General features: G+C 28.0%; 1 protein-coding gene across 6 annotated transcripts in view; it reads left to right on the plus strand.

Moving 5' to 3' along the window:
• Positions 1-27,673, plus strand: part of shep (RNA binding motif single stranded interacting protein alan shepard) — a 312,235-nt gene that overhangs the window by 215,444 nt on the left and 69,118 nt on the right. For 5 of the 6 annotated variants that reach the window (XM_075381468.1, XM_075381470.1, XM_075381469.1 and 2 more), the window contains 2 exons: positions 1,158-1,216; positions 7,925-8,049. In XM_075381468.1, the coding sequence (XP_075237583.1) occupies positions 1,158-1,216; positions 7,925-8,049 (184 nt within the window). The remainder of the gene's footprint in view (positions 1-1,157; positions 1,217-7,924; positions 8,050-27,673) is intronic. The other variant, XM_075381471.1, reaches the window with a different exon arrangement.

Below are 27,673 nucleotides of genomic sequence, written 5' to 3' on the forward strand. Positions count from 1 at the left end.
GTTCTATTAAAGAATAGCCAGTCAGGGCAAGTGGAGTAAATTGAGCCCTTTTCACTTAGCTAGGCTGTGCCCTGCTGGATTCCTGCTGTGTTCATTATCCTCGTTTTTGTGATGAGACTAATACTGATAAATAACAGTTAAAACTTGTCTAATTTATAAAAACTATTAATGTATTGTAATTTCTTCATTATGAGATTCGAAACTTTGAGTGATCTGAGTATGCAGGATTCAGAATAGTCGCCCCCAAAGAAAAGTAGTAGTTGTATCTAGGTACCTGTACAGTAGTAGTTAATATTTACCCATATAAAGGACAGGTATAAAAGTATTTTGCTTGGTTCTTGCAAAATACCAGAAGGAGGTGACTAATTCATTTGTTTTATTTATTTATTTTTTTCTGTTTTTTAGTCAAGTAATTGCAGGCAGGTGCAGCAGCCACCTTGTTTCTTACATACAGTAATAGTGGCAGTGGTATTGTTGGTTTAGCCACTGCACTGTAAACTATCGTCACACCTTTAAAGCTACTTTTCTCGACAACCGAAAGATATCAAAAAGACAAGAGACCTTTTTTTTGTAGAAAATTTAATTTCAAATACTCCAAGTGGTCTGCAAATTCAATTTGCCTAACGATTTGATTGTAGTAAGTTGAATGTCGGCAGGAAACATAATCTGGTTGCTACCACAAGCCCTTTGAAAGTGTGAAACATATTCTCAATAGTTCTGTGTTCTTTCCAGGTAAAAAAATATGTTCATGCAAAATTTTACCTCAGTCGGGTGAATAGTTTTTGCATGAAAAAGTAACTAGACTCACAGAAAGCACTAGATTTATATACATATATATATATAGTTTATATCAGATATGTAACATTTTAGAAAATAATTTTTTTTTTTAAATAAAGGAAACAATTGCAGTTAAAATTTCTACTACTAACAAGGTTAGCAATTAAAGAGAACAAAAATTCTGATAATAAATTACCAAATAATAAGAAATAAGACTCAATCTATATCCCATCTCTAAGTCTAATCGCAACCTGTTACCATTCCTGTTATATGCCATAGGATGTAGGAAATTAATTACTTCAGGATGATTTTAATGAATCACTCTGTATGTAGAAATTATTTAATTATAAAACTAATTAGATGTTTTTTTTATGTTTTAGGTATGGAACTATTACTTCAACTAAAGCTATATTAGATAAGAACACGAATAAATGTAAAGGTATGTTCCTTTTTTTTTTAACTGTTCGTCAGTAATTTTAAGTGTAGATTTTCTTTCATTTTCAGTTAATCCATTCGTATTTATTATGGTAATTGTTAAATAAAAGTTTGTTTTTTACTTTACAAAAAATGTCACAGTTAAATCTGCTTTGCATCATTATTATTCTCCTTCCCTTTATTATTTCTCCTTTTTCATTTTTCTTTTACTCTCTTTTGAATTGTACTTATTAGTAATAATTGATGTAATTCTAGAATTGTTTACCAACTGATGATACTCTGGATCTCATGAAAGTCGATTATTGGTGCTAGTTTTTTTTAAGTTTAATTTTTTGTTATTGTGTATTGGTGGTGAAATCTCAGTTTAAACACACGTGTATATATATATATATATATATATATACACACAATGCACACACATTGTATGTATTTATCTATTGTATAGTTGGGTAATAAAGATTTATATTTATAAAAAGAAAGGAAACAATTTTTCTTTGTTTTGAGTTTCCCGATTTCATATTCTGAAATTTGTTCAAAAAGTTTCTAATTGTATTAATTTTATCGGATAGAAATGTTCAGGTAACATAATTTGTTGCATGATATTATACCCATTCTTTGATATCAGTCCACATGTAGAATTTATCAAATGTATATTTTAGGTTAAATTGTGCTTTGTTGCTTGTGTTCAGCAGTTTTATTATACTTCATTGATAAAGGATTAAAGAGTTTGTATTAATTTAAGTGCTCTAAATTGAAAAAGTTGTTTCGCTTTTTGGCGAAAAATAGGTAGTTTATGTAGCCAAGATGATAAAGTTGGGAAGAAAAACAAAACCAATCAATGTCCATTGAAAATTCATTACTAGAAATGAAATAGTTAATTACCGGTGTGTTAAAACCGGAAATGATTAAAAAAAGTCATGTTTGAATTATTTGGGAGTTATAATTTGGTTCATATATCATGAAAAACAGATTTTAGGTTCTGAAAAAAATGGTTGTAATACTTGTGAAATTGTGACCAGAAATTACATTGGCAACAAAAGATTTTTATTGAAATGTTTTATAATGTTACTAATATACATTGCTCTATCATACCCTAAAATAGTGAATATTTGGTACAATATTAATACCAACATTCTTGAGATTAAGAAGATTTATCCGTTAAAGGTACAGACATAATTTATATATTTAATGTGACGATAAACTTGTATTTTCCAATTGGAGTATGCTATCCAACTTTCCATTAGATCAACGGGAGGAGCTTCTCTTTTAGATTAAATGCTGAAATTGAACAGTTAATATAGAGATGGAAGAGGTTTCTTTTTTAAAGAGTGATTCAGGAGGAAAGTGAAATAATTTGGGAACTGATTCTAAAGCTTGAAATAAGGAAAAAAGTTTATACAACATATGTCTAAAAACACTTTGTTACAGAGTTACAGCTAGCGAAAACCTTTGCCTTAATTTTTGTTCCTCCGGTGAAATGAAGTCATACTGAAATGTTTAAGGCATTATAATGAGTAAACTTTATGGTTTCTTATGTTTCTTGAACTAAAAAATAGAATAAAATAGGTCCCAGAACTTTATCTTCCTTATTTTTCATGATATCCAACATAAAATAAAAACATTTGACGACAAAAATACATGTTTTTTTAGGTATGAAGTACAGTAGCTTTGTTAAATGACTAATAAATGCATAAATTTTATCATCAAAACTGGTAGAGAATTTAATTCTGAAAAAATGCAATAAGTCTAAGAAAACAAAAAGAAACTTTTATTGTTTAAAACAAAACTTAATAGAAAAATGTTAGGAATTTTTCATTTGTGAAACGTGTTTATGCTCCATCAAGTTGATAGTACATTTCAATTCATTTAATCGGTGAAAAATTTTCAAGCACTGTAAGAAATTCATTGTTTAAAAGTTTCTGATAATTTCTCTCTGCGACACATTGTTGTTGTATAAAATGGTCTATTAATTTGTTGTTCATCATGTTCTACCAAACATTCACTGAATATTTGATTCAACTACAGCATGTGGATTTTCTTCAGACTATCAATGTGAATTCTATGTGTTGTTTATTCCATTATGGGTAAAAATAAGCTTTTGTCCAAAAATATTATGAACAGAATTAAGTGGTAATTAATATTAACTCATTGACAAAACTGTAGTCGTCTACCATGGTCATCGATTTGGAGGCGTTGAACTTCCTGAACATGAAAGGACACTGTCCATGAGCATGTAATATGTCCTTCATAATGTACTTTATGGATTGTTGGATCGTTTAGAAATTCTTCATGTGCTCATTTTAGGATTAAGCTTTTCCACTTGAAGAATGTTTTCTATTTCATCAACATGTACCAGTTGACACAAAACCTGAGCCCTGGGAAGTGTTACCATTCTCATGAAGATTATTAAAATTTCTACTAAATATTGTACGGTTTAGAACTACATCCAGGATTCCTATGTTAGTATTCTTCCACCACAGCTGGAGCACTTCCGTCACAAAAGCCATATACAAAAATCATATCATATTCTCCCTGAGTGAAGGGATGCACCATTTTTTCAAACAAAGTATTCCAAATGGAATTTCACTTTTTTAATTCAGATTAAATTAGTAAATATAGGTATAGTTTAGAGTACAACAAACAATAAATAATTAAAATACAATCAAAATTATCTCAAAAACAACTAAATCATCTAACTTTTATTAACGTGTAACTACAATTTTATTACAACAATGGAATTGTATTCAGATTAATTTCATAGCCAGCAATTAGTGTTGCCAACATAATTTTTTAAGAGTTTAAATTTACTCTAGTGAAAACAATTGTTTTTGATTTTTACAAATTCATACATAACATTTTCTGTTCAGTTTTGTTTTTAATAATAAAAGTTGATTTTTTTCTCATCACCATGTAGGCAAACCATTACTATTAGCCTATATTTTCTATCATGTTTTTTTGTAAAAATTATAATCTTTGGTTTGCTACTTTCTTCCCATTCTATCAGCGATGGTGATCATGGATTAAAAAGGATGTGTGCTGCTGGTAATATACCAATAAACAGTTGAGGAAGATGATAAAATTTTTGTCAAAACAAAATGTAAATTAGGCGAAGTCTAGCATAGAGAATTAACAGTTGTTACATTTTTCATCAGTGTACTTAGCCTGTTGGACATATGGTCTGAATAATAACCTAAGCGATTACTTCCAAAAAGAAAAAAATAATCTTTTTCATTTTTTCAATAAAAGTAAGTAATTAGTATTGTTGGTAGAATGAGTAGTTGGTTATTGTTTTTTTTTTTTTTTTTTTTTTTTTTTTTATTAATTATGCTTTAAAGAATATGTTTATAAAAACAAAAGAACAGTCTAAACATTTTTTTTTTGTTTTTTCTTATATAATTGTTACAGCCGTGCATGTGTTATTACATTTTATGTTTGTAAAATTTTTGTTTGCAGCAGAACCATGCCTGACCATGTAACTATGTAATCAAATATGTATACACACACACACATATATTTATATACATATATTCAGTAGCAAACAAATTAATCCAAACAAAGGGAATTTTCATTCTGTGGCAGACTGCTTGTTGTTTGGTATTTCAGGTTATGTTGTTAGTTCATATACAAAAAGAATTATGTTGGTTTTTATGATGCTTTTATAATTCATTGTCAATTAGTTTTTGATCACCTTGTGAGTTTCTGTTGTTTGTTTCTAGTTAATACAATGGATATAACCCCACAAAAGCGATCAAAAATTTTTGCTTTGTCCCAACACACACAAATGACTCAAAGACTGATTGCTGGTGAGTGTAGTGTGAGGTTAGTAACTAAATGAAATCACGAAAAGGTTTAGGGAAACAGGTTCCATCCCTCCAAAGAGAAAAGGAAAATGCAGATGGAAAAAGAAAATACAGGATCAATTATTAATAAGAAAAAGCAAAATTAATCCACGATTGTCAGCTGTTGATCCTAGTAGGGACTTGAGAGCCAATAGGACTAATGTTTCTGATGTGACAGTTCGTAGAAAATTGTTGGAGTGGGAAGGATTGCTCAGAAACCTAAAAAGAAGCAGTTATTGACACAGGTATAAAGACAAAAAGACTTCAGTAGGCAAAGGAACATAAAGAAGGACTATTGAGATGTGGAAAAACGTTATTTTTTCAGATGAGACTCATTTCTTTGCCCAAGGGGAAAGAGTAGCTTACATTTGTAAGTCACCAAATTAGAAGACTATTACGTCAGCACACCCACAACAAACTCCCACACACCCGACCAGAAAGATATTTGGGGACGTTTTACACATGAAGGGCCAGGAGATGCCTCCTGGATGGGATGATGAAGTCTGACCAATACATTAACATATGCCAAAGAAAAAGTCGCACTTACACAAAAGAACCCAGAACTCATTTTCCAACAGGACCTTGCACCATGTCATACATCAAAGAAAGCAAAAGAGTTCTTCATATACCAAAAAATTTGAGTGCTCTCTCATGGCCAGGGAACTTCTCCGACCTGAATTCCAATGACAATCTATGGGCCATACTAAAAAGAAGACTTGGAAAATGAATTGTAATACAAAAACTGACCATATTAGTTCAATGATACAGGTTTGGTATCAAGATGAAGAAATCAAAATTATTGTTCTTGATGTCAAAGAGGATTAATGAAATAATCAAAAACAAAGGACACATAAACTACTAAATTTGAGTAAAGTAGACTATTAAACATTTTTCTTTTAAAAATACAATTTTCTGTTATACTGTATTCAGATTAATTTGTTTGCCACTGTATATTATATATATACACATGCATATGTATGCATTGTAATTTTTATTTTTTTTATTTCTTGTTAAGAAGCACTCAGTTCAGGTTTTATTACCCTCGTAGATTAATTTCAGTATTTTTATTAATGATCTGAGAGTTTTGTCCGTGAAATAATAACTTAGTTTAGTAAATCTAACAAGTAATACTGTATGAAAGTATCGATGATGTATATACATGTGTTTATGATACAAATGGGGTAAATGGTAGTTTTAAAAGAAAAGTGTAGAAACATTTTATAATTGACACCAGCTGCACGCTCAAGGATTTAAAAAATTTGTCTATTAAATATTTATTTTCAATATTATACTTCTTTTTTTTTATTCAAGAGAACCATGAAATAAACAACTAAGGCTATATATAAGTAATGATAATTTTCACCTTGAAGTCATATATAAGTGGTGCAAAAGAAGTTAATATTTTTTTAAACATTAATCAAAGAAAATTTTTAAATTATTTTTTTTTGAAGAGGAATGAATTAGTACATTTATGGAATGTTTTTTAAGTTGCTAGTGGAACACTATGTCACACAAATTTTATTCCTTGCAAAGTACTGCTCTTTCTAGAGAGTTTCCCGTGACATCGGTTAAAACATTTGTAGTTCAGTGGGCTTCAATTTCAGTATGAGTAGTGTTTTTTTAAATTTTTAAACTGTTATTGACTTATTAAATATAGACCTTTTTCTTTAGATATCCCCAGAAAAAATAATTGGGAACTGTTATATCCAGCAAATGAAAAAACCAGTTGATTCTATTCCTTGAAGTAATTTGCTCATCTAAAAGCTCTCTTAAGATCTGGATACTGAGTCTGGCCATATGTACAGTGGAAATAGACCACATCACTTCGTTGTCAGCAACATAAGGTTGCAGAGAAGTTTGAATCATATGCCGGTATCACTCAGGAGATGTTTACAACATTCCTGTCAATATTTTCAAAAAAATATGGCCTGATAATTCTTTGGGATGTAATACCGCACAAGACTGTGCATTTAAACGGATGTAATTTTCTTTAGTGAATAACACTTTGATTTCAGTTCCTCGTATTAAGCAATTTTGTTTGTTAACACAAAGCTATTCAGATAAAAGAGTGCTTCATTGCTCATCAAATTATGCAAGAAGCTTTTATTTTCTCGTGCTGATTCTTGAAACTGTACAACATAATTTAGGTATTGTTGTTTAAAGTCTTTCGGCTTCAGTTCTTGCACGAGTTTAATTTTGTATATGAACAGTCTTAACTTCTTTACTACAGTGATTTCTCACTACAGTGAGAAATTTCTCACTACAGTATTCACTACAGTGATTTCTCCAAGTAATGTTTAACTGAAGGGAACGACTTGGAAGCTGATGTTTCTGGGTTCTCCTCAATATTAGCTCGTACCGATTGAAAATTTTCTTCACATTGGGCTGTACAGATTTTGGAATATCTCTTACTGAACCTGTCTGCCAAAAAAATTTTACCGAGTACCTAATCATGTAAACAGTGGGTTAATTCCTTAAATTAAAATGGCAGTAATAAGTTTGTTGAGTCTGTATTACGATTGATTGTTGATTTTCAAAATAAAATTTTGACTTTATGTTCACTGAGCAACTGTGTATCTTTCAGTGATTAATTTCCCAGATTACCTTTATAAGGTCTGAAAAGAAAATTAATGAAATCAATTAAAATTAGAAAGTTATGAATTTTTCAAATCGCTTGGCTCTTTTTGTTCCACTTGGTATTTTGTAAAAGTCACGTAAGATCATTAGTATTGTTGTTTTTATTTTGTTATTTATTTATTTTATTTATGTATATATACACACATATATATATATATATATATATATATATATATATATATATATATATATATATATATTTTATTCAATCTATAATTATGTTTTTTCTGTTTTAGGTTATGGATTTGTTGATTTTGAATCGGGAGTTTGCGCTGAGACTGCCGTGAAGGCGTTAATCGCTAAAGGAATACAAGCGCAGATGGCGAAAGTGGGTATCACTGTGCCTCGTTCACACGCCATTGTACGTTATGTGCATGCAAGTATTTCAGAACTACTCACATTTTTCACGCAAGTGTGTCAACTCCCGCGTTATTTTTGACAATTTTTTTTATTTTTTGTAATTGTGAACAAAAATTAGCTGTACATATTTAAAAAAAAAAAAATGTTTATAAGTAATTTTTTGTGTATTTTTTATAATAAAATAATAATAATAATTTTTTACGTTTTGAATTTTCTTTTTTTAAACAATGGTAACGTATATAAATTTTTCAAATTTTATTTAATATATTAATTCAGCTAATAATATTTTGCCTGTAAATTATTATACTCGTTTAATATAGCATTTATTTTTCAAAATTATAATTGTAATATTTTTAACAGTGATTTTTATTTAATTAGTTTTCCAGGGGTTTTTTTATATTTATTTTTACAATGAACTTATATAAAAACCAGTTACATTATAACACTTATATACTTTTAATTATACATCTTTTCATTATTTTCTTACTAAAAACTGGGTTCATCATCAATTTATAGACCGTTTATATTGGTATAGTACAATAGTTATTTTTGTGGAAAAATGTTTTTCCAATAAAATTTTCAGACTTAAAGATTTTCTTTAACAGATAATCTTTTATCAAGTTAAGTTGGTTTCAATAACTTTTTTCTGTTTGTTACTTTGTAACTTAAATAACTTAATCATTGATCTAAAATAAATTTAATTTTTGCTGTTTGGAAATAAGATCATAAATAATATTAAAAAAATGTCAGAATTGCGCCTGAGAATGCATTCCTTCCATTTGTTCTCATCCATTTTTTTTTTTGAAATTAATTTACTGTCAGTGCAAAGGCTTATATGTAAAAAATACATAATGGTAATTTTGTAATATATGAAAAAAAAGACAAGTGTGGCTTGGAATACAAATCTGAATTAAAAACTGCAGAGATCAGCAATTCTATCTTGCTTAATTTATATTTTATTTTGGCACTTTACGATATATTATCCAGTCTGTGACACATGTAAAATACCTTAGGTATAAGAGATACTAATCCAGATTCATTTCCCTAAGAGTAGTGATGTTAACCAGTCCCTGTTGTAAACAAAATGAAGAAGGGATCACTTATAGGGATGATATCTGCATATTGGTGGGCGTGACATGCTAATATGTAATATTACATTCAGCTCAATGATGAAGAGAAACAAAAAACTCTGTCTCTCTCTCTTTCTCCTCATTTTTTCTTATTAGCCTGGCATGCTTGTTCTTAAAGATGGCAATGTTGTTTTTTTTTGTGGGAATTTTGATTATTTTAGTCATTGCAACCATTATGGTTTTTGCATTAAAAAAAAAAAAAAAAAAAAAAAGTGTTCAAACTTAAGTTTAATCGTCTCAAATTTAGAACATTTTTAATTTCCTAAATCAGGGCTCTGTATATTTTCCTTATGGATGATTAATTCACGATGTACGCTTTAAGCTTGTGTATGGGAATACAGTATGGAAATTTTGTGGTATGAAAAATACCAATCCTGACTGAGAACTTCCAGATTAAAAGCTAAGATGCTACCACTAAACTATGCAGGTTGATGAAGTAGTAATGATAAATAGCTTTCTAAAAATTTCTAATTTTTTTTACATTCTATAATGAATTTTACAGAAATTAAAATATAGTTTGTAATTTTAAATAATTTCAATCTAAAACATGTTTTGTAATCTCAATTGCTTTTGTTGTGTTTTTCAAATATAAAACATTTATTTCTGTTACTTTCTCATTTATTTTGTATTTTATAAAAAAACTTTTATCAGAAAAATATTGTACCTTAATAAAACTTTACTTTCCTGGTGAATATAGCTAGAATAGTATAATTAAAGGGGAAAGTATGGTAATCGTATCAAACATTGGGTATTGGGGTTTTTTGCAAATGTTTTAGGGCCAACTAGTTCATGTAGACCAAAAAAATATGACTATGTCATGTGTCGCACTGCTTTTGGCCTTATATTACAGGATTGACCAAATCTATTTTCTCCAAATTTGGCTCAGATATTTTTACATATGGGACATTGATCATGTAATTTTTTATTTTTGTTTTTAATTAGTTATTGGGGTGGGGGGTTACTTGAAAAAAACAATTTTGATTTTCTTTAAGGATAATTTAGAAAAAAAATTGCTTTGGTAAATTTGTTACCTACATTACAAATATAAATAATCCAAAAAGTTTTTTTTTTAAAATTGACCCTAACCTCGTAAAATTGAAATATCTCCTTTTGGTTGAAATATTTTTCAGAAATGATTTGAAAGTTTATTCTTGATGTGTAGAGCTCTCTACAAATTAGGCCTGTAGATATAAATATCTTGACTTGAAATTTTTATATATATTTTTTTTTTTAAGTGAGTCACTTATCAGGTTGGATGTAGTTTGCATTTTTTATCACAGAAAGGAATAAGGTAAAATTAAATAATTAAAAATTTTTATTCAAATGGTCCAAACTATATTCTAATTTAAGTTGTTTTTAACTTAATTTTTTTATATCTTAGATATGTTGTGTTAATACAGGTTAAACTTTAACATGTAATAACACAACATTTTTTATTCAATGTTTTACAAAACAAATCGATATTAATTTTTTTAATATACAAGGTGTGTGAGAAAAGTAATGAGACTGACATTTTACTTACCAATGTTTTTATTTTTTCAAACAAACAATATTATCCCCTTCAAAGTAGTTCGCTTGGGCAGCTATACACCAGCAGAGTCGTTGTTCCACTCCTGGTAGCAGCGCTGGAAGGCTTCAATTGGTAGGGCTTCAACTGGTCGGTCACAGTCTTTTGAATGTTCTCCAGAGTTTCAAAATGACTTCCTTTTAAGACACATTTCAATTTCGGGAAAAGGAAAAAGTCACAAGGACTCAAATCAGGTGAATAGTAGGGGGGTTGAGGAACCGTAGGAATGCATTTTGAGGTCAAAAATTTTGTGATGGAAATGGCCGTGTGACACAAGGCATTGTCATGATGAAGCATCCACTTGTATGCAATGTCTGGTCTCACATGAATCACTCTTTTCCTGAGCCTTTCAAGGATACTTTTGTAAAACACTTGGTTGACAGTTTGTCCTGGAGGAACAAATTCTTTATGCACAAAACCCCTACTGTCAAAAAAGCAAATCAGCACGGTTTTGATCTTTGATTTGCTCATTCAACATTTTTTCGGTCGAGTTGATGATGGAGTATGCCACTCTTTGCTTTGCCGCTTTGTTTCAGGATCATACTCGAATATCCAGGATTCATCAACTGCGATCACACAATTGAAGAATTCTTGGTCGTTGTCAATCTGCTTAAGAAGATCAACGCACACGTTTCTTCAATTGTCCTTCTGTTCCATTGTGAGGTTTTTCGGCACCAATTTCGCACAAACCTTTCGAATGTCCAAATCATCTGTCAAAATTTGATTTACGATGAAAGTGTTTAAATTTAACTGTTCACTCATTATCCTTATTGTTAAACAATAAGGATTTACGGTGAAAGTGTTTAAATTTAACTGTTCACTCATTATCCTTATTGTTAAACAATGGTCTGATCTCACAAGAACCCTCACACGCTCAATGTTTTCGTCAGATTTTGAAGTCGAAGGTCTCCCTTAGCGAGGTTGATCTTCAACGTGGTATCGGCCTTCCAAAAATGATTTGTGCCAGTGAAAAATTTGTGCTCTTGATAAGCAATGTTCCCCATAGGCCTATTTCAACTTTTCAAAGGTCACACTTATGAATTCCCTAAATTTAACACAAAACTTGATTGCACAACATTGCTGTAAATTCCGATGCTCCATTTTCGTAACACACAACTTCACTGATGGCGCTGTCAAAAATAACGTGTTGGCTGAACGGAGTTGAAACTCGTACTCACCCTGTGGAAAGGATGAAAAAACTGGTCTAGCACAGACCGGTAGACACAGCGTTGCCAGATCACTCACAGTGCTACCAATCTCATTACTTTTCTTACACACTTCGTATATTAGTGATATATTTTTTTACACTTGAAGTTTTTTTAAGCATAATATAAAAGTTGAGGATTGTATTTTGAATAAATTTTATCTGAAGTTTGATGAATCATCTTCTATCCCAGCCCAGATTAATCCAAGAATAGATTTTATTAGTAATAAAAATAATAATAATTAAGAAAAAATAAACTACCATTGAAATATAATGTAATTTATAACTATAGTATATTTCACAAAGGAAAAGATTTAATGTTGTATAGAATCTTAGAATCCAGATAGAGAAAATAGTGTTTTATTTTTCATTAAAAGTTGCTTTTTTGTTTTACTTTAAATAAATACTAATTATTATAATAATGAAGAAAATACGTTTTAATATGGTGTAAATCTTTTCCATTCGTCGATTTATAAATTATAATTTATGATGATAAAATCTCAGTACTATATAAAAAAAAGTTTTTTCATTTGTTTCCGGTAACTGCAAAAACTACCGAACCAGTCATTAACAAAATTTTAACTGTAGTCTTCTTATGACTCAATTCAAACCTCACTACTGTATAAATCATAAATAAATTTAAAAAAAAAGCATATAATAACCTGTAACATCTTTTACTAAATTTAATACCATTATCTATATCAATGGATATTGTTTTTTGTCAATATCTACTTCTTCAGGCGTGATTTACTTTATGTGATTTACTAAATTTAATGCCATTATCTCTAAAAGGTTAATTTGTTTTATTATCGTAATGTACATAAAAACAAATTCGTTTGATAATAAAATCATGAGGAATGATGACTATTTAAATTTTTAACAAATTTTTGATGATTGGAGAAATATTGAATTTGGATATTGATATCAACTTCTTCATAAAATTATTGTATTTTACTAAATTTAATGTCATTGTCTAATCTGGTAGCGACCCATGAGAACTCATCCTCATACATGCAAAGTAGCACTCTTTTCATATACTGAACTAAGAAGTTCAATAAATTCAATAGTAATCAATTTGGTATTAATATTTTTGTAACGCCTAGGTTGGCAAGGTCATAGATAGAAAGAAGAACTTCTAGGATTACTAAAATTAAATGATAGTAGACCACATAAATCTATGCCAGAACATTCTCAGAGACTTGAATATTATACACTTGGCTCAAAATCAAGTTTAACCTTCATGAAATATGTTACATCTCAAATCAGCGTTTGATTATCACCGTGAAATTGATTATCTGATATTGAAAGATATTCAAAGCGTTAATACAATTAAAATATATAACCATTATGATGCCAAAAAATATAATTATGAAATTCCTAGAATTTGTGCTTGGAGAAGTATATTGTTCTTGATTAACTTCACTATCCTCCTGATTTCATTGAAGATTTGATTTTGGTAACACATCTTTTATCTAAACATTTTAATTTATTCAATCTGAGAGCAATACCCCACTCATATTAAAAAAAATATATTAATAATTTTTGAAGTTCTATATGCATACAACGAAGGTGAAACCGTGACAGGGGATGTTACTATTCTAGTACAGTTATACATTTAATTTACAATTACAACACTTTATAAAAGTTCATTAAAAAAATTACGTATGGTTTATTTTGGAAAAAAAAAATGATTTTTTCAATTTTAAAGTTGGCACACTTGTATATTTTCTTAATAACATCTTAATTAAATCTGTAGCTTTATTAATATATGTAGCTATAATATATATATCTTAATTAACTAATTAATACTTACTGTAATTAACGGCTAGTAATTTTGCTAATTAACTTTACTACTAATTAATATATACGTATTTATATTAATTAGGCAATTAATTAATTAAAATATATTTATAAATATTCTATCTTATCTATCAATTAATAGAATGCTTAGAAGAGTGCGTTGCAAAACTTTCTTCCTTAATCAGTTTTTATGTGTGTTGTATCTTTATTCTATATTTGGTCTTTGTATTGTTATTTGGTAACCATAGCAACCTTCTGTTTGTACTGTCTTATATGTATTATAATAGAGCATTTAAAATAATAACATAGATATTAGTTAAATTATTTATGTGTGTTTTTTTTTGTATATATTATGTATATGTGTTATATCGTGACATGTATGCATTATTTATTAATGATACTTTTGAAAAATTTCTCTGCTTTAGTAATTAAATTTAATAGGTTCAAATCATTTATGGTTTTTCTTTAACAGAAAGTAATAAATTTTATATTTACGTTTTATTTTTTTTACATATGCAGAAATGGAGTCTTTAGATGCCCCGATAGATTTTAAATCTTACATCAGTGCTTTGTTATTACTTGCTTTGTTATATACTTAAAACAAGTAGGAAGCTTTATTTTTACTTGAAAAGCCTCATCGATCGTTGTCTTTTTAGTTTGGAAATCAAATCTTGAGATAGGTCTACAAAAATAAGTATCTGTTGTAATCCGCGTCACCAAGTTTTATAAGAAAACACAAAGAATAGTTATTTCTCTACCATCTGAATTTCTTTAAGATGGAGTCATTTCATTTTTTATGATAATTTGCCAAAAAAAATTAAATAATTACTCAAACATTATGATTGAGGATGAATGTAGAGAGAAAGGTTATGAACATTTCCCTAAAGGGACTACCAAGTCGCTTAAAAGAACTGGATGCTTAACCCTTACATCCACCACAGTTATATAATCAATTAAAATCATACGTTTTCTCATTGTTTATGAATCCGAGACATAATTTAAATGTAATTTGTTTATCACTATAATAAAAGGAAAACATGTGATTTAATTGCATTGTTTTCCAGGTATAGTTATTCTGAATGTGACTAATTAAATGTAATTAATTTGCGTTTAATAATTTTATTGATTTGAAACTAGATAAATATCCACTTAAGAAGCAAAAAGCTAATGTCTTAATTATATCATATCTATCTTAGCAAATTCCATCTCTCTTGAGGTATTAGAAAGCTGCGATATCTTACACTATTTGCAACTTAGTTTTCACAAATATTAAAAGATTTATTTAAACTTCTAACAGTTTCTAAATACTTTTTTCATAAAATCGTAACAGTTATAATGGCAGTTAATATGCATCATAGCTCTTTTGTTATTGTTGTTATAATTGACAGTAAGTCTGAGTTGTAATAGATTGTCAATCGTTTCTTCTTATTCATGCAGTATGATAAAGTTTTCTATTATAGAAACAGCGAAAGTCATTAAAGAATGGTAAAATCATTTATTGTCAGACTCATAATTTTTTTATTTACTAGCTACATCAAATCATAATTAATATCATATACCTGGTCGTATTAATTAATTTCATTAATCCATTCCTGTTCATATAATGAGTATATCAGATTGTCGTACTTGCAAAGCTACATTAAAAGAAAATTTTAAATTGCAAATTTTCAAAATATTAATTACCTTTTGACTGAATAGCATAGAAATCGATATTTTCCCTCTAAATTCAGATTTTTCTGGGGGGAGTAGGGCAGTTTAGTTCTATATATTTTTTATTATTATTGTATTTGTTTGTTTAAGAAGGGTAAAAAAAAATCATGAATTAGTTTCTTATCAGGTCACTGCAAACTGTAAACATTACTTCATTTATTATTAAAATATTTACAACTTGTTGAATAGCATAAATTTATTTTTTAAAAAAGCAGAGAGATTTTTCAGTTTATTTTTTTTTGTAAAAAAATATGTAGTAAAAATATTTTTCTCGTAAATACCCAATTAAATATTAGTAGAGTAATTTTTTTTTTTTTAGTTGATTCGTTGATTATAGATATTATTATAAATAGTAAATTATTTTTAGAATATCTAGGTAGATTATTCTATCATAAATAGATATTTTTAATGTAGATATGCTATTTTTATCATTTGATTGTAGATAATTGTATAAACCTCGTAAAATTTAAGTAAAGTTTTTCGTTTACTTTTTTATGTAGTAAAAAAAAATATTGTTTAATACATTGGATTATTTACTCTGGATTACTAGTTATCGTCTGATGTTGTGTATAATATTTTTTTTCCTATTCTAAACAAGGTTTTCTTCCAGTAATATTTCCAGCTCTACATTTTACTTACGTGCATACTTACGTTATTTATTATAGTTTATTTATGAAATTAACAAAATATAAATCCAGAACATTTTCAAGCTATCATTTTCAGATAAATTGTAAAAAATTCCACTGTCACTTTTATCAACTTTTTAAAACTTTATTTTTAAAATTTAATTTTAATACTTTTTAGAAAAAAAAGTGAATTTTTATGTTAACAAAGCTACGCCTCTTAGTCTAATACTGAAGATGGTGTAAAACTTTGAAAACACTATTTTGGTAATCAATGGTATGTTTTGTTTTTTATATCTAAACAGTGGAATAATATGTGTGATAAAAAGTTTGTAAAGAATTGGCAAAAAGTCAAGTAAAATTCTTTGGTTACCAATGATTTTCCTCAGCAGACTACTACTTAAGGGAAAAATTATTAATAAATCCTTACATTTAATAACTTTTATCAGTCAGTTTATACCAATATAAGTAATGACGTTTATTTTTTATAAATATTGATAGGACTAGTATACTGGACTTTTACTTGCTTTATTTTAACTCGCAATGTTTTTTTTTCAATTTTTTTTTCATGTTTGTCCTCAAATTTTGCATCCTTAATTTAATATACTTCCTAATATTGCTGATTGATGGAATTTTGTGCAGTTATTAAGGTCGGGTGACAATACAGTATTGCACCATTACTTTTGTAAACATCCCCCTGTACGGAGATAAATTAAGGGTGCAGGTGCAATAATTTAACTTACTTCCTGACATTGCCTGTTGATGAAATTTTGCACATTTACTATGGTCGGATAACAATACAATATTCCATCATTACTTTTGCATCCTCCCATACACGGATAAGTTAAGGGTGCAGGTGTAAAACTTGCAAAATGGCTATGCCAGGTTTTAAATCCAAATTAACCTACCAATTAAACCAGATGTCATGGGTTATACGACTACCACTATAAATATCTGTACATGTTCGGTTATGAGATAACCAAATTAATAAATAAATATATATATATATATATATATATATATATATATTTATTTATTTAATTATTTATTTGGTTATCTCATAACCGAACATGGACAGATATTTATAGTGGTGGGCGTATAAACCATGAGACCAATTAAACTTAATAATGGTAATTAATGCACGACTAAAAAATATGAAGCAAATTTTTAAAAATCTTAAAAAATGTTTGTAATATTATTCCTTTTTATTATGTTTAAGTATATAAGCCTTCTAAAAAATATGAAATTTTATTTAAAAAAATTAATCTACCATTTGAATAAAATTTTTAAGATGTGGGACTTTTAGTGATCATATCTCTTCACTATCTTTACCAATTGTAACCAAAATTAAAGATATAAATGACCCATATTCAGGTCATAGTAAAAAATTTAATAAAAGTTGTTTAATTCAGTCTGAAGATATCAAGCAAAACAATTACTGACAAAAAAGCAAACAAAATGAGGCCTTTTAATCCTCACCCCCTGAATGAAATTGCTCAAATACATAACCAATGGATCGTCGTAACTAGTTCAAGAAATGTACATTTGAGTCCAGAAATAACAAAAAAATTTTTTTTTCTTTATTTCCATTTCTGCTTGACTCATTGCAAAAAAAAATTAAATGGAATGATTACCCAAATAAATTATCATGCCAAATTTCATCCATATTGATTCATTCATGCCTGGAAATCTCAAACAAAAATAGCCTGACAGATATATATAAATTACAGACTTTTGTGAATTACCTTTAATTTTGGGATTTTTCAATATTCAATTATGTTTTTGTGTTTTAGGGAGGGTGGTCATGAAAAGTCCATAAAAATCTGGATGTCCAAAATTTGACCCATTTTTTTTATTTTAATTCATACAATACATTGTATAGTTACACTTTATGTTACCATTATATATTTAGGAAACTGAAAATAAAAAATTATAATTATATATAATGACTATTATATCAACTGTATTTGTTGTAAATAAGGATGTTTGAAGTTCAGAAGCATTCAATAGTAAACCTTCCCAATCAGAGGTTGTCTCTGTAAGTTTATTGTTAATTCCTTGGATAGGTTCATTGGGATTTCAATCAATCAATGTATCGGTCCAGTCCTATATGTGATAATACTCTGGTAACTTATAGTACTCAAAGCAGCTTCTTTACGAAAACTTCAGTGGGATATCAATTTTATGTACCTGGGGAATTGTCCAAGAAATTATTATCTACACTGAGAATTCCACAAATAGCAAAACTAATGACTATGGTACCTACTGGGTAAACCAGTCATTCTGTTTCTTATAAATTGTAATCAAATGTATTAATTTTTTTTTTTTGTTGAGATTGTTATTAATAATTAACCAATTACTTCCAAAGCTGGAATGTATGGTGTATAAATTTTGTAGCGTACGAAAAAGTCAATTCTTATTGGGATTCAAACCTGAAATCAGTATTTTTTTTTTTTTTTTAGGTGGAAAAATTTGTTTTATATAATATTGAATATAATATTTATGTTATTTTATTGTTTATAACAAAATTTGAACTGTTTTGTTTATTTTTTTCCATTTGATTAACTTCTTTCTTCAGTCTTAAAATATTATAAAAAGGAGCTGGAAATTATGGAAGATTAAAAAAAAACCTTGTTTATTATAGAAAATCTTTTTTATATATTTATATTTTATTTTTAAATAAAATAATATTTTCAATATTGCAACTTAGGTATGCCTTGAGTGGGTATTTGGCGTTTAATGTTTTATATATTATTAAAAATGAATAATTAAAAATTCTTATTAGGTTTCTTAATATTTTCTAACTACATAAAAAATATATATAATTCCCTTTTCATTGATTAAAAAACGTAAAGAAAAATCTTAATTTACGGACTTGTAGAATGAAAACTAATGTCATTGTCTCATGTATATATTATTAACCGTTTTCAGTAACTAGCATTGTTGTTATCAGATATTGCAATTCCAGCAGAAGTACTGCTGTCTACAGTAGTTTTTTTCTATTTAATAAAGATAGATGTTTGAGAGAGTAAGACAAATTAAGTTTTCATATAATAATAATTAACAGTAATTGATATATAAATAATTTAATTATATTGTCATTGATACAAATAGCTTATGAAATAGTGTCTTAACAAAAATATAACTGTCAAGAAATCTTATGATTTATATACATATATGAAAAGGATATTAAGATTTTTAAAAAATACAGTGGAACTGACAATAAACAAAAAAAAGGCAGTCGCGGGACTGGCCGACAGAAGTGAAAAGTTCAAATAATGAATACCGATTAGTGGTTTATAATTATATATGATTATATTACTATTTCTAACTTGTGCTAATTTTATTAAAACATATATTTAAATGATTGTATAATAAATTGAGAAATATTAACAACAAAATTTAAATTAATTTTATTTGTTAATTATTGGTAACAATAACAAAATATTTAAATGTTAATAATGATGCGTATTATAGTTAACAGTGATACACTTTATTCTATTTCTGAAATGTTTACATTATTTGTATTATCATCGTGTTCTAGAAATGAAACAATTGGTTTGTGGTAACTGAAGTATGAAATAAATACTCTCGAATGAAATTTATCCAAATATCTTGTAAATACTGCATCTACTGTTGTGCCAGCCTTGTAGTACTTATATTTTTATCGTTTGACATTGTTATATAATTATATTTATATATATATATAATATATATACATATATAATACTATGTCGTATATGCGTTTTGAATGTGTAATGTCGTATAGGCATGAATGACATGCCTAAATGAATCTATACATATACGCGTGTATGAGCATGCGTGTATGAGCGATAGAGAGGCAGAATTATTGTGAATCACCGGCAGTTTTTTCTCCCATTTCCCATCCTCTGCTACTACATATTATACACTCATATATGCGTATATATATTCTCTTTCATATATATATATATATATATATCCTTAGCGTCTTGCATTACGTTACAGATTTTGATTACGAGTCGGCGATTTTTTTCCCATGTTCCCATGTAATTGGTATGTACAAAAAATTACGCCTAAAGAAGTTTTCACTTCAAAAATGTCAAGTAAAATTTTTCTTAGTTTAGTCAACCTAAGTGAAAAATAACCTCTTGTCTTAACTTCCTGTGAAATTTATCTGGAAGTGTTTACAATTTTCTCTTAGTTTTATTATAATAAAATGGACAATTTTATGATTTAATTTTGTTCACTAGCAGAACCTGTATTTCAAAAACGTTTTGATGAGTCCCTTATTTTTTTTATCTCAATTCATATGTATACTAAATGTAAGAAGTTGTAGTTAATTATTATTTCACAATTAACGCATTCTATTAGTGTATTTAAGTGAGAACTAAGAACTGTATTAAGTTAAAAGAAAGAGTCTAGCCAAACAGTTTTCCTCCAAACACTAAACTTCCTTCATTCAGATTTATCTGTGTTATCATAAAGTTATGTTGTACCAACAATCTCATGTGTAAAATATCAGTGAACTTTGAAATTAATTATACTGTTAACAGAATATTTTTTAATTTATAAAAATTAATTTTTATATATTGACATAAAATGTAGCTCAAATGTTCTCAGTATTGGGTTTTTATTATTTATTTACTAGAATAATGAGGCAAGTATTGTATTTGAGTACTGATTTAACAGTTCTTTAAAACCAATGAAAAGATCTTCAGTTTTTAAAATTTAATAAAAACAGTGAAATATTACAAAAATATAAAAGCCATTGAAACAATAAAAAAGATTAAAAAATTACTCTGCTGAAATTAGGATCAACAACTTATAGAGTAGCTTGCATTTGGAGATCAAAAAAATTGTATTTGGTGGGAAATGTCAAAAAATAAAAATGCACTAGAATTATGTTTCATATATGTAAATCGACGGTTATCAAGATGGTAATTTACATTTTGTTGTTCTTAAAGGAGTAGGGGTTGTTAGCCTGATTCAGTATGTATCAAACTGTGCTACATGAAGAACTATAATGTGTCATTTTGAATTTTTTAAAGGTGTTTAAAATGTGTGCTGTTATAGAAAATTTGACTAGTTGTAAAGTGAAATCAGTTATTAGATGTCGTTTGGTAATTCTACAAACACATTGAAATTTATCAGGAACTGTATATGATGTTTACAGAAAAGAATTGAGTGAAGTTGCTGTTAGGCAGCGGTGTATCATGTTAAAAAATGGCTGCTCAAATGTTTACAATGAAAAAAAACTGTGGCCAGCCTAGTATTTTGTTTGATTAACTGGTAGAAAAGGTTAATGAAAAGATTTGTCCTAATTAGTGACCATTACAAAACTTTCATTTCAGTTTCCAAAAATTTGACGTAACTTTTTGCATGAAGTCATGATGAAAAAATTGTATAAATTTTGTCCTCGATGGGTTCCAAAACTATTTTCAGAACACAGTTGTCTGCAACAGAAACGATGTCATTTTTGTTGAATTTATGGAACGGAAAGCTACAGTAAATACAGAGATGTATTGTGAGATGATAAAAAAAGCCACAAAGAGCAATCCAAAATAAGCGATGTTGACTTATGGGATTATTTTCATCCATGAAAATGCACGTCCGCATACAGCTCATTATACTTGAGGACTTTTGAGAAAATTTGGATGAGAATTTTTTTATCATCTCTATCCATAGCCCAGATCTGGCATCAAACGATTATTATTTGAAAGAGATGGGTAATGAATCCATTTAGTGAAAACATTGTTGCAGCTGCTAACTTACTGATTGAGATTCACTACCAGCTGATCAAAATGTCTGCCGATAAAACGTTTCATTTGAAGACTTTTCTTTTCTTTTTGCTGTTTAGCCTCCAGGAATGACCATTCAAGTATTACTTCAGAGGAAATAATATGTATGAGTAGTGTTGTGCAGTCTCAGTTCGACTATTCCTGAGATGTGTGGTTAATTGAAACCAACCACCAAAGAATGCCATGATCTAGTATTCAAATCCGTATAGAAGTAACTGCTTTTACTAGGACTTGAACGCTGGAATTCTCAACTTCCAAATCAGCTGATATGGGAAGACGCATACACTACTAGACCAACCTGGTGGGTTTACATCTGAAGACTTAGATACATTTTGGCTTACTTGTCAAAGTGAATATGGAAATTTAATCTCAGAAGCATTAAAAATATTAATCCCTTCCGCCACATTTTACCTCTGTAAAAAGGGTTTTTTGTCTATGGTTACACTATGAACTAAATAATAGGAATCATCTTTTATCACTTGAAAACAATTTGCATTTATGAAAACAATTTATTTCCTTTACATTTATATACTTATAAACGTAAGTAAACGTTTTTAATAAATGAGTTTTCTCTCAAAAAATGATTTTATTATTGTTTACATGTATAGTTGTAGATTAATTTCACAACCACCAAGTTGAGAAATGCTATCCAGAACATCTAGAATTAGCATGAAGTAATAAAGGTATAAAATGCTAGCAAGTCAAATTTAATTAATTGTTTTCTATAGGCAACTAAGATTAAATAAAATGTCTCAGTTCAAATGGAAGTTCACTACTCATCACCTTTATGAGATTTAAAAACAAATTTTCATATTTGTTAATTTATTAGTAAATTTTGATGAAAATTTACATATTGGTTAAAATAACTAAAAAGATACTTAAGTTGGAATTGCAATATAGATACAATAATGTTAGTAATTGATAATGGCAGCGTTTTATTTCATAGTAGTAAACATGTTAATATATAAAAATAAGTTTTGAATTTATAATTTTGTTTTTATTTATGCTTTAAATCTGACTATTACCGTTACAGATAACAGAAAACGAATCAGCTATGCATTTATAAATAATTTAATATTTAAAATTTTTGAAGTTATTATTAAAAATAACATATTCTTTCATTTATTATTATTTATATTTATGCGTAATCATAAACATATTATTAATATATACTCTTTATATTTTGTCTCTTCTTGTTTTAAACAATCGTAGCAGGGATAATCGATCATCTTATGAGGAAGATTTCTAAGGTTTCTTTTTATTAAAATATTGCTGTTTTATGTATACATTTTTACAGTTTATATTTGTTTATATACTGATTATAACAAGTTCATGTGCTAATTTTTGTCAAATAATGAAATTGGAAAAAATTAAAAATAAAAATGATATTTATTTTAAAAGATAAACCAAAAATTATAGTATATCCAGTCCTTATACTATGGTCTATTATTAGTTCGTTTTTAAAATCATAAATGATTTATTATTTAAATCATAAATTTTTATCACATCAATCTATTTTATTTATATGTCCATATGATTTGTATGGTGCATGTTTTAAAGGGAAATTATCCATAAAAGGCAACTATAAAAATGTATCGCAGTTATTTATTTATTAAAAAAAAAATCAATATATAGAAATAAAAATTTGTTGGTTCCCTTCTCTTGTTAAATTCATTAATATAAGAAATTTATAACCTGAAACTAAGCCTTTTTTTTATCAAGTGTTATTTATGACTACTTCAAGTTTTTTAATGTTTTATAAGTTTTGTTATGTCAAAACTTTAATTATAAATAACAAAAAGTTTTGTCTTGAATTTTTTTTCTTATCAAATTAGTTTCTTCCTTTGGTCTGTTGTGTACTTCAGATTTTTTATTTATTTATTTTTTTTCAATCATCATATAAGGAAAAAAGTTCATTTTAATAATTTCTTAACATTTAAAGCTGACAAATTTTCTATAGTATTCATCCAAAGAAGGGATTATAAAACAAACAGCACTAAAACATATTGCTTTATCTAAATATACTACGGAGTCTAACAGAAATAACTTCCTGATTTGAAATATAAATAAAATAGACATTAAAACAAGATTATAAAAAAATTAAATATATTCTGAAAGAACAGTGTTTAACGTTTATTTTCACATACATTTTTTAATTTTTAAAAATTATGTTTTTCATATGCCGATCTTCACAGGTCTTTAACCTCTCCCTGAAATTCCGCATTACTTTTCTTTTTATTTCCAATGAGATTGCAGTTATTTGTTGATGTACAGCAGTTTTTAAATGATCTAGGCTTGTTGGCTTTTGTTTAAAGATTTTAGCCTTAGGTGTCCCCAGAGAAAAAAATCACATGCTGCAAGATCGGTTGACATATAGGCTCTAGGATATCTCCTCGAAATAAGATGTCCGGAAAACATTTCTCTGAGGAAATTCATTGATTGTCTTACTGTTTAAGCAGTGGCCCCGTCTTGTTGAAACCATAAATGTTCAGTTTGATTTTTAAATTTCATTAAGTCTTGGTGGCAAGAAGTTGCGTAACATCTTTACAAAACATTTGGTAGTTACTATAATCGATTGCCTTTATTCCTCAAAAACGTATGGTCCTATTATTCCAAATTCAGCAACCATGCACGTAACTGTAACACGCATAACAGTGCAGAGGATGCTCATGAAGTTGTATGAGATTATTTTCAGACCAGTATCAAAAGTTTTGTTTTGTTAACACAACCCGATAAATGAAAACAAGGCTTTGTCACTTGACAACACAATTGAGCTCACTAGAACATTTTCCAGAATTGCCTGGCAAAGCAATACAGCTAATCCAGTCGCATTCATTTTGCTGTTGCGCAACCATAATTTTATAAGGATGAAACTATTAGTTGGTGTGTAAAATTCCCTTTACAGTCCAATCGGAGATTTGTAAAGCAACAGGGTGTAAAGATGGTGTAACTGCTTCAATATTTTTGGGTATTCGAACACTTTGTGGCCTACCTGGTGATTTCTTCTTCAAAGCTGAACAGATAGCTCTAAAATTAGACATCCATAATCGAATTGTTTTTTTATCATGTATTGCAGTCTGTCGACCTAACCGAAAGTGTGAACGAAATAATTGCTGCTTGTAGATAACAGAATAAACATTTTAAAAATATGTTTCAATAACGAAAACATGATGCTCATCACTCCAAACCATGGTTATAACTGAAATGGTAAAACATCTGTTACAAAATGGTATGTCGACACCACGCCCTGTAATATTAACACTTCAGCAGCAGCGGTGAGAAATCGGGGAGTTATTTCTGCCAGACCATATATTTTTATCATTTAAAAAAATGTAAGGTCAAATAAATAAGAGATTCTTTAAGTAAGATTGGTCTACAGTTGGATCGTTTCCCATAAAATCACATAATTAACAAAAATTTAGTAACTCTTAGAGGGCCTTAACATAAATTTAATAGGTATATAGCGAAAACTCATAGAAAATCAGTCATGAGTAAAGGATCAAAGCTAAAGAAAAGCTGTTTGTTAGTGATAAACGAGACTATTTAACAGTACAAGGATCTTGAAAGAGGACAAACAATTCAAACCATAAAATTTTCAAGCAGTGAGCTTCTATCCTACCCACAATCCTATGGGAAATAACGGAATTTTTTATCAAAATAGGTGCATCATCATTACTGATAAACAATTTTACAAGAAACTCTCTTAACATATTGTATAATTGATATATTTATTTTTGTAGTAAAGAGCCGCTTAGAAATATAAAAGTTTCCCTGTTTCTAGAAAAAGCATTCAATAAATGATTCACTCATTAGATCATCACTAGAGTATTTATAGTTTTAAATATTCATCTCTCTTTATTCAGTATTGATAACCCGTTCAATCCATGTCAAGTTTTAACTTTTTTTTTTTTTTTTACATAATCACAATTCACTTAAGATTCTGTCAGTGGTCTTATCTACATTCACATCAGTAGTAGATTTAGACCATTATAGGTTAAGTGCTGTTAATTGAACCATAATAATCCAGGTATACACATATTCATTTTAGCATTTCCTTTTCTACTTTGAACTTATGTGTATATACGATCCATTTTTGTTTTTCTTAATTATATTTCGTAAAATAATATAGACAAAATAATCTTTCGTAACATACGTTAGATATATTTTTCAGTTAAAAATATTATTTAAGATTTATTGAGATTTTTTTTTATAAAAAAAAATTTATAATTGTGGTTTAAAAAAAATTGTTAATATAGTTTGTGCATGTTGGATTATCATAATTATTAATATTATAACGATATATATATTTGATATACATTTGGTAATAAGGTGTTTAACAAAAAAAAAAAAAAAAATTATTAAAATAGTCGGGTGTTTTTTTTCATAACTATATCATAGAATGTTCTTCTTAGAATACATTTAATTTAGAATTATATCTTGCATAGAGTTTAGTATATTTGCTACTATAAATTATTGTTTTATTCTTTAGTTGCCAGTGATGCAGTACAGAATGATTTTTTTCTTCTTTTTATTATTAGAGGAACATTCTAGTTTTTATATAACTATTTATTATTATTATTATAACATTAAAATATATTTATAATGGACAGTAAAACAAAATTAATGAATAATTTTATATACAGGATGATTCAGGAGGATTGGGCAATACTTTGACAACTCATTCTAGAGGCTAAAAATAAAGAAAAGTTCATATAAACATAGGTCCGAAAACAAATCATTAGCGAGTTATACAGGGTGAAAGATTTCGCCCGAGTTTCAGTTCCTCTGGTTAAATTACGGCTTTCTGAAATTTTGGGAAGGTCAATTAAGGGGCAAATTCAATTGTTACTTATGGGTTTTGAGCTGGGAAATCGAAAAAAATAGGTCCCAGAACTCAGCTTTTAAGATATCCCATGTAAAATGCCAAAAATAGGGTCAAAAAACGCATTGTTTGACATACAATAACGTTGTTAAATTGGCAATAAATCATACATTTTTTAAACATAAATTGTAGAGAATTTAATTATAAGAAGATTGATGTAAATAATGTCACAGAAAACCAATAAAATTTTAAATATGTCGACTCATATTAACAACAAAACCGACGAAAACTTAGAAGAAAATGTTACAAAAAAAGAAAACAGATCTAGTAGTTACAATAATTTGAGACCTATGGAAAACAAGTTGGCAACACTGATTTTTTTCAACACAATTTGTTTAAATACTACTCATTGTTGTCAGTTAATTGTGGTAATGTGTTAAATAACCTTTCGCTGATGAATCGTGTTTGCAGTATTACGTCGAATTCTTATCGTAAAAATTTCAGAAAACTGTTAAGAAGTGTAATTTTATATTTATTTTACAGTCCACATGAAATACTACTTGTAAGCAGCATTTTATCATTATCATAAAAAAGCAGTAAATATTCTTTCTTCCTCCAGTTATTTTCTACTGTACATAACGAAAAAGTTTTTTCAATCTGTTAAAAATTAATGTTTTATTGTTAATAAAAGTCGACATGTTTAAAATTTTATTTGTTTTCTGTTGACATTATTTACATCAATCTTCTCATAATTAAATTCTCTACAATTTATTTTTAAAAAATGTATGATTTATCACCAATTTAACAACGTTATTGTACGTCAAAAATAAAAAAAATGTGTTTTTTGACCCTATTTTTGGCGTTTTACAAGGGATATCTTAGAAACTAAGAGAAATACAGTTCTGGGATCTATTTTTTCGATTTCCCAGCTCAAAAACCATAGGAATCAATTGAATTTGCCCCTTAATTGACCTTCCCAGAATTTCAGA

Source organism: Lycorma delicatula, chromosome 13 (genome assembly GCF_047948215.1).
Source record: "Lycorma delicatula isolate Av1 chromosome 13, ASM4794821v1, whole genome shotgun sequence".
NCBI lineage: Eukaryota > Metazoa > Arthropoda > Insecta > Hemiptera > Fulgoridae > Lycorma > Lycorma delicatula.